Here is a 14,198-nt window from a genome sequence, read left to right as displayed (position 1 = left end):
CAGCGAGAATAGAGCATGGACAATTTCCAAATGCAGTTTGAGCTTCTGCTGAATTGGGGAGTGCTAAGAATATGTGGTTGAGACAAATGATATATTCGTTTATGTTGCAGATTTGAGGGGAAGAAAAGAAATGAAATATCCTCAAGGGGTTAGACAGTGAAGGGTGTGAGGACAGTCATATGAAAAAGCAGGCTGAATGGCCCGCTTTGTAAAATTATGACCACAGTGTAGACATACCATACCCCAACAGAAACTTCTCTAGGAAAGCTCAGCTGAATATACTACAAATTTTATTCCAAGTTGGTCCTGGTCAAAACTGCACTCTCTGAAATCAGGTCCTTTAACTACTAATATCAAAGGTAATCATTGATCCTATTACATATTCTTAAGAGTGAGGACAGAAATATACAACATGGAGTTAGGGGCAAGAAATATAATGAAAGCAGGAGATCTTGGGCTGCTCATCACAAAAACAGCTTTTTCATGTGGCAGAACGGAGCAGATTTCTGCAGCATGAACTTCTATTGATAGTCAATGGCAGGAAGAAACACAATTCAATGGGTAACAGTTATCTTGCTGATATTAATTAGTTCAAACATAGCTAGGTGTACTGTGTATCAGCAAACTAGGATGACTACACGGTTCACACTTTTTCATGAGTTTAGAGAAATAATCTGCATAAATCCTTTGTTTTTAATAGAAGGGTGAACTTCTGGGCTGGAGGAAATTGTATCAAAGCAATATCAAAATTACAAGATTACTAAAAGACATTTAATTGACTGTGATTTCTTACTGGCAGTTTGATGACAAGAATAATGCTGTGACAGAGTTCTCTTATCCCCCATAGCTGTACCCATGCTGTTAACTTGTGTTGGATGTCTAGCAAGATCTACTTGTTTCTCACATTCATGGGTGGAAACGAGATAGTAGACAGGAATATGGGTATAAACATTATGAGGGGCATCTACTCAAATTAATGCTAGAGAAATACAACAGTCACAGCACTGATCGCATAGTATTGTCACAAAGTGTTGCTCATTTGAATTGTGCTGGCAGCTGTATTTTCAGATGCCCAAGCATTAAGTTCTGCAATTCCCTGGCTGAGTCTCTTCATGTCTCTAATATTCTCTCCTCCTTAAAAGTTACATCTTTGATCAATCTTTTAGTCTCCTGTCATAATATCTCATGAGGCTCAGTGTCAAATTTTCTATCACACCAGTGAAATGCCTTGGATGTTTTATAATGTTAAAGGTGATATATACTTACAAGTTGTTGTTGTGTCTACATTAGCAGAATACGGAGGGACAGGAACTTTGGTGACAAAATTGGAGGTTGCTACAATAAACAGAATGCATTTAATTAAAGAATTACTGATTGAGAAACTTTACTCCTGCAGTTCAGATGAACAGGTTAAAATGGTTCACAAAAATTCACATTAGGTCTAGTCTAGTGACTGATCAAACAAGAGAGTGTTAACAATCCAGGCACACCTCTCAGTAACTAAACACAAAAGGGAAAGTGAAAATACTTCAAGGCTTCAGATTCTTTCCTTACTACACAACAGAGGAGACAGTCAAAATGTCCAATTTTAAGCCAACACAAACATTTACAATTAGTCAGTATAAAAATTCTCATCCTATCATTGATGCCTACAACTTTGTACTGCTTCACCTAAAAAAAAATACACTGGGAAAAACACATCATTGTATAAGCAGGTACCCCATGTGAAAATGAAATTATAGTATATTCAATCTACAAGAAGAATCAATAGGGATTTAATCCTCTGCTCATGTCCCAACCCTGAAATACTCGGCTTTGAGGCCCCCTTTGATTGATCAGTCCAGCAGGAAGTAGCTTGAGTATCTAAGTCCTTGTTATTGAATTATGGGAGTGATGTCACCATCTGAAGCAGAACAAACACAGCTCCACCACTTTAAGCATTCTTCACTCTGGGGGTGGCTGCTCCTGTATTTCTTTCTTCACTGCAATAAACAGAAAAATATTAAAAAGCAAAACAAATATTCCATTATTTTAATTATTTGTTAACAATGATGGAACAAATTCTATGTAGGAAAATAATTAATTCTGTCATCCAAGCTGCATCTTGAATATTTCTGTTGCCCTGAATTTGACAGTTAATTTCAGGTTAATTTTACTAAATATGCAATGTTCCTGTTCGTAATGTAACGGTTACCAACAAGCCTCCCTGAGACCGTGACTGAAGCAATAATTTAATATATCAGTAATAAAGGACAGGGGAGCCCTGGGAGTTACACAGAACCATTGAGGTGTGACATCATTTGTTTACAATATCACGATGCATTGCTTTGAGCTGCTGTTCAATCACTCGGGAAAGGTAAAGACTGATCTTAATATATCGTTCACATTTGAGAACAGACAAATTTGAAATAAAAATAAGTGCAATGTTGGTGGATGTTTTTGCCACTTGATGGAAAAATTTATTAGTAGCCTGTTACTACTTGATGCGTCAGGAACATTCAAGTGAGTCTAAACAAAAAATCCGATGCAAGGCAGATAGCTTGGAAGGGTAGGAATGTCTTGCATGAGGCACTGAATGCTGTATGATCTTGGGACTAAATGTTCAGACGTGACATGCTTGTGAGAAGGACCCAGTCTTTGGAATGCACCAGAAGATGCACTGAAGAACAGGTTCCAAACATGGTCTATCACAGTATTGATATGGCACAGGAGAGCAAAAACACACACCGTATTACTACCAATTGAAAACTTTAGTTCAATGTTCTGATACATATGTTCTGCAATAAAGCTGCATGAAACATGCTGGCATAAGGTTACTGAAGTTAAAATACTTAAGTACATAAAATTGGAAATCTAAGAGAACATGGGATATTTTAAGTTTAGGTGATGATTCTTTAGTATATGGAAGAATGTCAGCGGAGGTAGGTTTCGAATCTTGTTTATTATAAGACATATGATATTTGTAATAATTTTGATAATCATTTAAGTAAAATAATAGGTAAGATTTGTGTAATGGGTAGATAAAAATGAACACATTATGGGAAACTGTTTCCATAGCACAGGTGTTTAGTTGTCTACTGTACACCAGGGACAAAGCATTTCAACAGCAGAAGTGACAGGTACTGCACCTTCAGCTTAAAAAAAAGCTGTTTGCCAGCTTAAAGAGAGCTCCAAGCTCTACTTGTTTCATGCATTTGTAACCTGTCACTATCAATGATCAGATCCTGTACACCAAGAGGCGCACAACTCAAATTCCAAAGCAGCATGAGAACCACCTCATACCCACACTGGATTAATTCATGCAACTTACTTTCATCTCTTGCTTTCATGCGAGCTATGAAAGAGTAACTCTTATTTCTTCGATAATTCTCATAGGGATCGTCAAGTGGGACACCCACTCCTTTATACTGGTCCCACTTATCACGAATCTCTCCTCCTTTGATTGGATCTTGAATGCCCTGTTCCTTTGCCCCAAGTCCGCCTGACCCGCTCCAGCCTAGAACGAACCAAAACAATCAAATGATTTTCTACCAAATACACAGTCAGTGGAAGTCCACACAGTGTTACAGGAACTCTAGATATCAGATTCTGAAGCCTCAATGACTTGAGTTTACACTGGTGTTGGTATTTTTTGCTCAGTGAGTTTAACTATTTACATTTCTCTGGTTAAATTTGTTAAGTTAGCTGACTCTATGAGAGTGTGGCTTTAAGTCTCTCTCAAATAACCAAAATGACTTTAAAAAAAATTCACATTGGCACTGCTGTAAGATATTACCATTTCAGCTGTACCTACGTCAGCCATGAAGACACAAGATTTGAACAGCCCAGGATGTTACCACTGCTGAGTCTTGTGTATCCACTAAGTAAAAGCAACTTCAAAACCACTCAACTATAAATTACAAAACCTTCATTGAATATAAACTACAATGTAAGGCCAATGTTTTGCTTTCGTAACACTATCTTGCCAAATTATTGTTAATAATTATTCTGGTAAAAATCCTCAGCCACCCTTTTGGCTTAGAGGATATAACATGAGACACCAAGTTCCTTAATTAGAATTACTGTGAAAAACTTGACTAGAAGCAGAAAAAGCAACCGTACCCATCTTCATTAACAGCTGATGTCCTTTGTTTTCTTCCCCTAGTCTCTGATCAGGAGTGAGGGTGACAGGACCACCTCCAAGTCCTGTTGTGGAACTAAAGGAAAACAGATGTCAATAAATTAATCCTAAAGCAGAGGTTCCCACAGGCAATCCTTCAGCAACAGCTGGAACAACTTGCAAGGATCTTTTGCTTTTGTAAAATAGAACAGCAAACAGCTGAATGCTGGAGTAATTTTAAATCCGGCATCAGATGCCTATCTTATGTTGATAAATTTTGGTGGAAAGGCTGACGTCATTTGAGAGTTGCCAAGGTTTGGAAAACATCAATGCTCAACTCAACTGTGCTGAACTTTGCTGATGATACAGGTGATCTTACAACAGTGGAGGAGTGACAACGAATAAAACTTGGGTACAAACCACTAACTGAGGGAAAAAAACTAGCTCAAGGTGACTAATGATTAAAAAAAAAATCAGCAAGACTCACATCAAAAGGCAAGTGCCTCAATCTACATCAGAGATGTCAGCAGTGAATTGAACAAACGGAAATGTTTTAAAACAGTCGCCTCAAATATTTGGGAATATGAGAGAGGAGTTTTAGTTTGAAAACGTGAGTACAGTGGCTGATGATTGGTACATAGTTATGGGACTGGACAAATATAAAGCAGTTTAAGAGGCAGATGTATCAAAACAGAAGCTGTTACCTGGACAAAATAGGACTGCAGAACATGAAGCCACTTAGGCTCATGGATGTGACCAGTGGGTGTACAATGTGGCTAAGACCTGCAGGTACAGGTGACAGTCATCCTCCTTTAACACATGATAAGCAGTAAAGCTCAACATTGTCATCAATTTTTATGCTGCAGAAATTATTGCAGGAGCCCACTTTTAGTCTGGTTGGCTCCACTAGGAGTGAGCTAAAGTCCACTGTTGTCATTCACAGTTACACACGCCTCAGGAAGTGTCAGCAGCAAACTCAACATTTCACATTTCAGGGAGAGGCATGCAAGAATTTTGACCTCTCATTAAGCTCTGAAATGGGTGGAATTAGCTTATTTTAGAAATACTGCTGAGACAAAAGGAAATTTCTTTTTCCTTTCACTGTCTGTCTCCAAATTTTTTTTTAGCCTTTTAGCCCCTTTGTCTCACTTTGTGCGGATCACATTCACCCTTCAAGTGCCATTAGGGATGGGCAATAAATGCTGGTCTAGCCAGCGATACCCATATCCTGTGAAGAAATAAAAGAAAAAAAAATCTCATGCCAACCTTTTCTTTCTTTCTCCTCCTGCAACTCTCAGATTCTCTTGGTTCTGTAGGTTTCTTAATCTCTGTACATTTTGTGTCTCTCTTTCCCTCCCTCCTTTTCCTCTCATCCCGTTGAGACCTGGAGACAGACTGAAGGCCAACAAAATGATCTTCTCTCCCTCTCTGGGTACAATGCCATTTCTCTACAATGCACCTCAGATCTCGGGAGTTCTTTTCAGAAGAACCTGATCACCACAGTAATACTTCAATCAAATCACAGACCAAAAGCTTCCTTCAGGAAGGATTGCCTCCCCAAAACCAGTTATTTAATTTAGTTTAGATAAGTAGGTAAATTAATTTGGACAAGACTAGGGGAGAGCTGCCTCCCATCTGAATACCGATCCTGTTGTCTCACTTTCAAATTATTCGAAGGGAGCTTGTAAAGGTCTGTACCACCAGTTCTGGCTTCTCATCCAACTTTCAATCTGGTCTAAATTCTGTTCTTTAACAAATCAAGCAAGAGCGTCCTAATACAGAGTGTTTTGTCAATGTCTTGTGGCTCAGGTTACTATTTTAACACAAGCTTGACATTAAATCAGTAGAGACTTTGTGTTATCAAAATAAAGAGAATCCACTACTTGGATTGAGGACCATCCTGAGGTGAAAATTCCAGCTTCAACACTAAAAACCTTTAGCTGCCAGATCAAGATATTTAGCTTGAAGTATGCCTCCAATAAAAACAAAGTGAAGTTTAATTCCAAGGATGGTGAAAACCAACATAAAACCCAAAATAACCCTGATTTTGCATAACAACTGGAATGAATTTCAGGACAATGTCAACCCTGTTTTGGTGCAGAATGGAATCTTTGAAGGGATAAGATAGATGCACACACAATCTTTTCTGTACAGGAAAGAAGCTATCAATCTGTTGCCAGGTCTGCTGGTAAAGGCCAATTTCCTACACAATAACAGACACTACACTCAAAAGTGTTTAATTGCCTGGGAATTGCTTTCTCCCGAGATCATGAAGTTGTCTTTTAAGTATAAGCTCTTTTGTTCTTTTCGGAATACGGCAGCCACTCTGCTAGGGTGCAGTCGCTAGCTAAATTCCTATTCATTTCATAAACAGACTCCCAAATAGACAATAATCCAATACTGTAAATGGTCTTAAGAAGCAAACACCACGCCTCAAACTTTTGACATCACAATATGGTTAAGGTAAACAAATTTACCATTGAACTTTTCTGTTACACTAAGCCTGCAACCGGAAAGAAGAACATTGAAGTAAGAACTTAAAATTTATATTAAATTCACAAAGGGTCTTCAAAGCTCATTCCCTACTAATCATTTGTGTTTATTCTTTACCGCAGCAAAATCTTGTAATGGATAATATGCTAATTTACATGAACTTACGGTGGAGTCTGGCTCCGTGACCTTGATACTCTCCTCTTTCCTGGTGAAAAGGAACGTGAACGTGAGCGAGAGCGAGAGCGAGACCTGCTCCGTGATGACCTTGACCTGCTGTGACTGAAGACAATATTATGGAGATTTTGATTCCTATTTTTTTTAGAGTCATAGATTCAGAATCATTCAGCACGGAAACAGGCCCTTTAGCCCAACTCACCCATGCCAACTAGGTTTCCTAAACTGAATGGGCCCCATGTGCCTGCATTTGGCCCATATCCCTCTAAACCTTCCCTATCCATGTACCTGTCCAAATGTCTCTAAAATGCTGACATTGTACCTGCCTTTACCACTTTCTCTGGCAGCTCATTCCATATATGCACTACCCTCTGCGTGGAAAAAGCTGCTCTTCAGGTTCCTTTTAAATCTTTCCCCACTCACCTTAAGCTCTAGTTCCTCTAGTTTTGAAATCCCCTACCCTGGGGAAAAGACCTTGGCTACTCAAATTTTAAATTTGAAGCCTATCATTGTATGCAGCAACATTTGAGTTAAGACTTCAAAAACATAAAACAAAACAAGGGGCATAACCACGTTAGTGGAGAAAAACGAGGACATACTGGAACTCCTGGTTCACACATCTGCAGTTAGGCATTCCAACTTTATTCTATAATCTAGAAAATTCTGAAATCCAGAAAGACCTTGGTCCCAAGCATTCCAGACTCGAGAGGTTACAGGATAGTTTATCTTCTCTTACCTAGAATGTGAACCGGAGTAAGAACGAGAACGTGAACGAGATCGAGACCGCGACCTTGATCTAGAATAAGAGCGGGAAGACCGTGAAGATCTTGAGCTTGAGCCAGAGGATGAACGCCTGCTCCGTGACCGACTCCGGGATTTTGATCGCCCACTGTGGGAAAATGGCACAAATCACTTTCTGGATTAAATATAACTTGATTATTTTTCTTCTATAGAATCTTTTCCAACAGAGTTTTCATCTCCAACTCCTCACTCAGCAAGAGTAGGACAATCAAACTACAATCAACTTTATTGTAAATGCAAAATGAAGTGCATCAAATCATTGCATATCACACTGTTTTTAGATTTATGTATGAGGAACCCTATCACTATGTCACCACCCACCTGACTCCGACATCTACATCACTTTTTCATTGTTACTGAGCCAATATGGATTCCATAACCTAATACCACTGCAGAAATTCTACAATGAGGAATCCAGTGATTCAGGAAAGAAAACACACCACCACTTTCTTAGTCAATTAGATGAGACTAAATGTGACGTTAAGAGCATCGTCATACACAGAGGAAAAAAAATCACAGACACAAAAATGTCTAGATGGGAGTGTTGCTGGCTGTGCCAGCATTTATTGCCTATCCTACTTGTCCTTTAGAAAGTGGTTAGTGGTGAGCTGCCTTCTTGAACTGCTGCAGTCCACATGCTGTATGCAGACCCACAATGCCCTTAGGGAACGAATTCCAGGATTTTGACTCAACAACACGGCGACATATTTTCAAGTCAGGATGATACAGGCTTGGAGGGGAACTTGCAGTTGGTGTTCTACATAGTGCTCCATCAGGTTCCCCAAATGGGGCAACACTCACATTGCTGTAGCAATTCTCATAGCACATCTACTTACAGATACATGATAAATTTATAGCAAATTTCCTTCTTACTCCAAGGGTGGTGGGAGTGTCTAAAGTGTGTAGTTCTAAAGTGATGTTCACCAGCTGCTTAGAAGTATTTGGAGCTACTTTATATTTTGTTTGGAAAATGTCCCAAAAATAGGTGCACTAGTGCATCCAAGGATACAATGGTCAGCTGGCATCAGACCAACTCTTTAACACCTCAAAACTGGATAATTTACTCTTTTTTTAAAAAAACTGAATGAATAGTGAAGGATTATATTGCACAACCAGGAAGCTCCTGGCCCCAGCTATAAGTTGTGTAGATTTAGCTGATTCTAGAGTGAAGGATATTCTGAGTGGCCTCAGCACAGTTAGAAGCATAAGAACCATTGTTCTTTGCTCCTGATTGCTTTCTGCTAACATCAGCTTGAAGTGCAAGCATGGACAGTGGGCGAGGACAGCTCACGCTTGATATGAAATACTCTGTTGTGAGATAATGGAGGGTATAAGTCACAGATAGAACAATGGTCTCCGTCAAGGATTCAATATTTTTGAGAGAGCAGGAGGCAAGATGAGAAAAATAATGGAAAAATAGAAGCAAAGACTGAAACAGCATGAATATTTTGCCATTAGATGTCATTAGTTCTTTTAATAGATACTGTAATCTGTCACAGAAGCAGCACACAGCAGGTTGTTTGACCAACCAGCCTATGTTGGTAATAATCATCACAATGAGCAAAAGGTCCTAAACCCATATTCCAGCCCCTTTACCTCAATTTTTTAGTCCACTTTTTTAAACAATTTGGCCAATTTATTCTTAAATGTTGACATTGTCTTTGCTTTAATCATTAGATCTGGCAGTGAATATCAAAGTCTCTCAAACGCTCTGCAAAATCATCTGTCTAAATCTCCTGCTCAAACCTGAAAAACACACAGAAGGTGCCAAGACAGTGTATCATGTCCACACTAACCGCTTCTCCGCTTTGACTCCACTACTGGTCTCATGGGGTTCCAAACGGGGTCCTGGTTTCATAGTTCCAGGTGTAGATGTGCTTGGACCCCCCCTGTATCAAGATTGTTGGGCAAATTGGATTACAGGTTACATTATCAATAAATCTCTCATATATGCAGTTACACATTTCATAGTCATACACAATCAGGTATTTTTCTAACACAAACTCTGATGCGTTTCCACAACTGGAATTTAAAAGAAAGTCAAAATTCTAGATATTTCAGGGATTTTACAGTCAAGGGTCACAATATACATTAATGATTCGGACCATGGAATTGAATACCATATCTTCAAATTGGCAGATGACACTTAGCTGGGTGGCAGCGTGTGCTGTGAGGAGGATGCTAAGAGGCTGCAGGGTAACTTTGACATGGTGGGCAAATACTTGGCAAATGCAATATAATGTGGATAAATGTGAGGTTATCCAATGTGGTGGCAAAAACAGGAAGGCGGATTATCAACTGAATGTCGGCAGTTTAGGAAAAGGTGAGGTGTAATGAGACCTGGGTGTCATGGTGGAAAAGTCGCTGAAGGTTGGCATTCAGGTGCAGCAGGCAGTGAGGAAAGCTAATGGCAAGCTGGCCTTCATATCGAGAGGTGAGGTGTTTATAAACTGACATTTTCCCAGCCACCATCAGTTCTGAGGAAGGGTCACCGGACCCGAAACGTTAACTCTGCTTTCTCCTCCACAGACGCTGCCAGACCTGCTGAGCTTTTCCAGCAACTTTGTTTTTGTTCATATCTAGAGGATTTGAATAAAGGAATAAGGATGTCTTGCTGCAGTTATATAGTGCTTTGGTGAGGTTACACCTGAAATATTGAATGCAGTTTTGGTTTCCTAGTCTGAGGAAGGACATTCTTGTTATTGAAGGAGTCCAGCAAAGGTTCACCAGACTGATTCCCAGGATGGCAGGACTGACATGTGAAGATTGGAATGACTGGGCTTGTACTCACTGGAATTTAGAAGAATGAGGGAGGAATCTCAAATATATAAAATCCTGATCTGACTGGACAGGCTTAAATGCAGGAAGAATGTTCCCAATGTTGGGGAAGTCCAGAGGTAGGGGTCACAATCTAAGGATAAGGGTTAAACCATTCAGGACTAAGACGAGGAAGAATTTCTTCACTCAGAGTGTAGTGAACCTGTGGAATTCCCTAACACAGAAAGCTGTTGGGGCCAGTTCGTTAGATATATTCAAGAGGTAGCTGGATGTGGCCCTCATGGCTAAAGGAATCAAGGGGTAGGGGACACTGAAATTTCATGATCAGCCATGATTATGTTGACTGGTGATGTAGGCTCGAAGAGTCGGATAGCCTACTCCTGCACCTATTTTCTATGTTTCCATGTCATAAAACCTTTTAGAAGATCAAGCACAGGAACAAGATCCTGTTACCCCAGCAACAAATGCTGTTGTCATTACTTGCCTAATTACTTAGTGAAGACGGAGAGCACAGAGTGATGAACTGTATTATTTTTTGAGTCAATAACAGTGTGGACTCCCTGGTTATGTGGTTCTCTATACTGAGGCTAATTCACTTCCTTTGCAGCTAGGAACATACCAAACCTGCAATTTCTCTCAGCTAAATCACTGGCTATTATTTAAAAGATGAATCCTATTGCTTGGAACGACTAGGTAATGAAAGGAAAAGGCCCTTTATAATAATAAATTGCAGATATGTCAGTCATTCTCCAAATCATAAAATCATACAATCCTTACAGTGTGGAAGTTGACCATTTGGCTCATCGAGTCCATATCAACCCTCTGAGGAGCATTCCGCCCAGACCCACACCCCCTACCCTATCCCTGCATTTCCCATGGATAATCCACTTAGCCTGCACATCCCTAGACACTATGGACAATTTAGCCTGGCCAATCTACCTAGCCTGCACATCTTTGGACTGTGGGAGGAAACCAGAGCACCCGAAGGAAACCCACACAGACATGGGGAGAAAATACAAACTCCACACAGTCGCCCGAGAGTGGAACTGAACCCAAGTCCCTGGTGTTGTGAAGCAACAGTGCTAACCATTGAGCCACTGTGCTGCCCCTAGATGTTCATTAGATTTAGAAATTGCATTTTTGGATTGGAAAATTGCAAACATCATTTCATTAGTTAAAGTGGGGGCCTTGAAAACAAAGTCATGTTTCAGTTGTACAGAGCCTTAGTCAGGCTATATGTGAATTATCGCATTCAGTTTTGTGCACTCACACTTAATAAAATCAAAACAGTGTGGGGCTGGAGGAACACAGCAGGTCAGGCAGCAACAGAGGAGCAGGAAAGTCGATGTTTTGCGTTGGGACCTTTCATCCGGTCTGGTGTCCTGATGAAGGATCTCAACCCGAAACGTTGACTTTCCTGTTCCTCTGATGCTGTCTGACCTGTGTTCCTCCAGCTCCACGCTACATTGACTCCGACTCTGCAATCTGCAGTTCTTACTATCTCACATTTTATTAAATATGTTCAGTACAGATTTATCAGAATGATATAATGATGCAAAAGGTTAAGTTTAAGTCCAACTTGCTGGAATTTATCTTGTATTTCCTTGATTTAGAAAATTGAGAGATGATCAAATTTAGATGCTGAAAAAGTTAAAAGGATTTAATCACAGATTTGATTAGTTCCTTTAGTGGGTAATCTGGAACAAGCAAGCACGAATTTGAGTTTAGACATGAGCAATTCAGAAGGGAAACCCTTCCTTTTTCATACAAAGTATTTTAAATTTGGAATCGTTTTACGAAAACTTGAATCTGAGGTTCTCCGGAGTCTAAGATTACGATTATAATTGTGGATATGAAGCTAAGGATAATAAATGGATTTGAGCTGTCATTCAGCTTCAGTCTGACATGGGGGTGTTTGGCCTGTCCACATTCCAACCTATTAACTGGCAATGACTGACATCATTGTTAGCCAATAACAAGGTAACCAGAAAAATATAAAATTAAGTATTAGACAGGTTTGATCATGCAATTTTTCACCATTTTAATCCAAATTTTCATCCCATTTCTCTCCTCTCTGAATAAACACTCACCTGTTCCTCTTTTCTTGCCCCTTTTTCCTCCTGGCTCGCATTTTGGCTCGGAAAAATTCATACAGTCCGTTCTGCTCCCAACCTTCACTGCACAAGGAAATCATAATTTATGAAGGTGAAACAAGTCCAAGTGAACAACTGTCATATTAAATCCAGAAACTAATAGCAGAGATTTTCACTTTTCCTTGTACAAAAATAATAGAGATATGGATAGAGGTGGGTAAATGTAGCAAATGTTGGAGAACACCGCAAAATGATGCCTACAGAACAGGCAAACATGTTGTAACAGAGTTTAAATGGATAAATGTGGCTTACAGTTTGGGAAAAAGAACACAACTGAAATAATAACTTTTACCATCAATTTCGTTAATAGTAAAATGAAGGAACAGGGTAATTGAGGAGTTACCGATTCATGGACGATAGAATCATGTAGCAAAGAATGAAGTCATTTGACCAATTGTGTCAACACTAGTTCCGCGAATTACCCAATTGGTCCTATTTTCCTATATGCCTGCAATATTTTCATTTGAAGTATATATCCAATTTCCTTTTTACTGATGCACATTATTTAAAAGCAGATTGCAGGTGGCAATGACATTAAAAGCAAAAGTGAGACTCAACACGAAAGTGGTAAGATGACGAAAATGAAAAGACACTAACGTAGGCATACATTAGTACTGTAGCATTTGCCACTCTATAATAGAAAAACAATGGAACCTATGGAAATGCTACAATGTAAATTTACTATAAGATAAAGATAATACAACAAAATCATAAAAGACTTGAGAAACGTACGTGAGTTGAGAGTAGGATCCGGGGAAAGTTTAAAGTTTTGAACAGTCTGCATTGTAAACAGTGCAAGTTTTTCACTGACAATTTAATGTTATGCTATCAGAGCATGCAACAAAGTAAAAAAAGGTGTTTACTGACAGAGCCGTTCACCCTGTTTTAGATATACAAGTTGCAATAGGAAAAACATCAAAACATACAGAAATAAAGCTAGAAAAATGAAATAGAAGTACATTGTAAACCTGGTACTGGCATTAAATTTGTAAGGTATCGATAGAAACCAAGAATCCTAAGTTTTACTAAGATCTTTACATAGAATTCACCTAGGCAGCAGAATAAAAACACAGGGTGGGGGAAGAGAGAGAAAGCTCGATAAATTAACCAAATGTAGAATAGGTAAAAGCCTCAATTGCATTCTACCTGTACCAGTAAAAGTCTGATGAAGATAGCAAAGGCACTTTTACACATAGATAAGTATTAAAAACTCATTAGGTAAAGGATAGTGCTAGAGGACTAGCAGGTAGCTAATGCTAATCCTGAATCTTAAAAGGGAGACAGAAAATTTAGGCAAGTCTGCTTAACATCACTAGGAGTACAGATTCCATTATCTTTCCTACAGGACAGATCTGTAAACATCCTAAACATCTACAAACTGAACATTAGTAACAAATAGCGCTGATTTCAAAAAGGAAAACCCATGCTTGACCAAACTCAAGTTTTTTGAAAAAAATATGAAAAAGGGTAAACAAGGTTAATACAATGGGTGCAACATATTTGGATTTATAAAAGGGCTTCAATAGACTGCCACATGATTCATGATTAAGTTTTCAGAGTATGTTGTCAGGAATCTGTTGCCAGCAGACAGGATAACAAAAGAGATAACAAGGTGTAGAGCTGGATGAACACAGCAGGCCAAGCAGCATCAGAGGAGCAGGAAGGCTGACGTTTCGGGCCTAGACCCTTCTTCAGAAAAT

At 39.3% G+C, this 14,198-nt stretch overlaps 1 protein-coding gene across 1 annotated transcript in view; it reads right to left on the bottom strand.

Moving 5' to 3' along the window:
• Window positions 1–273: 273 nt before the first annotated feature.
• Window positions 274–14,198, bottom strand: part of LOC109927427 (calcium homeostasis endoplasmic reticulum protein) — a 59,529-nt gene continuing 45,604 nt past the window's right edge. The window contains exons 9-16 of the mRNA XM_048613883.1: window positions 12,436–12,522; window positions 9,364–9,456; window positions 7,503–7,655; window positions 6,758–6,871; window positions 5,366–5,494; window positions 4,102–4,196; window positions 3,311–3,496; window positions 274–1,977 (exon numbers count right to left, since the gene is read on the bottom strand). Of these exons, the coding sequence (XP_048469840.1) occupies window positions 1,934–1,977; window positions 3,311–3,496; window positions 4,102–4,196; window positions 5,366–5,494; window positions 6,758–6,871; window positions 7,503–7,655; window positions 9,364–9,456; window positions 12,436–12,522 (901 nt within the window). The 3' untranslated portion in view covers window positions 274–1,933. The remainder of the gene's footprint in view (window positions 1,978–3,310; window positions 3,497–4,101; window positions 4,197–5,365; window positions 5,495–6,757; window positions 6,872–7,502; window positions 7,656–9,363; window positions 9,457–12,435; window positions 12,523–14,198) is intronic.

This window comes from Rhincodon typus, chromosome 29 (assembly GCF_021869965.1).
Source record: "Rhincodon typus isolate 14 chromosome 29, sRhiTyp1.1, whole genome shotgun sequence".
Lineage (NCBI taxonomy): Eukaryota > Metazoa > Chordata > Chondrichthyes > Orectolobiformes > Rhincodontidae > Rhincodon > Rhincodon typus.
This window is presented reverse-complemented; position numbering and strand designations above follow the sequence as displayed.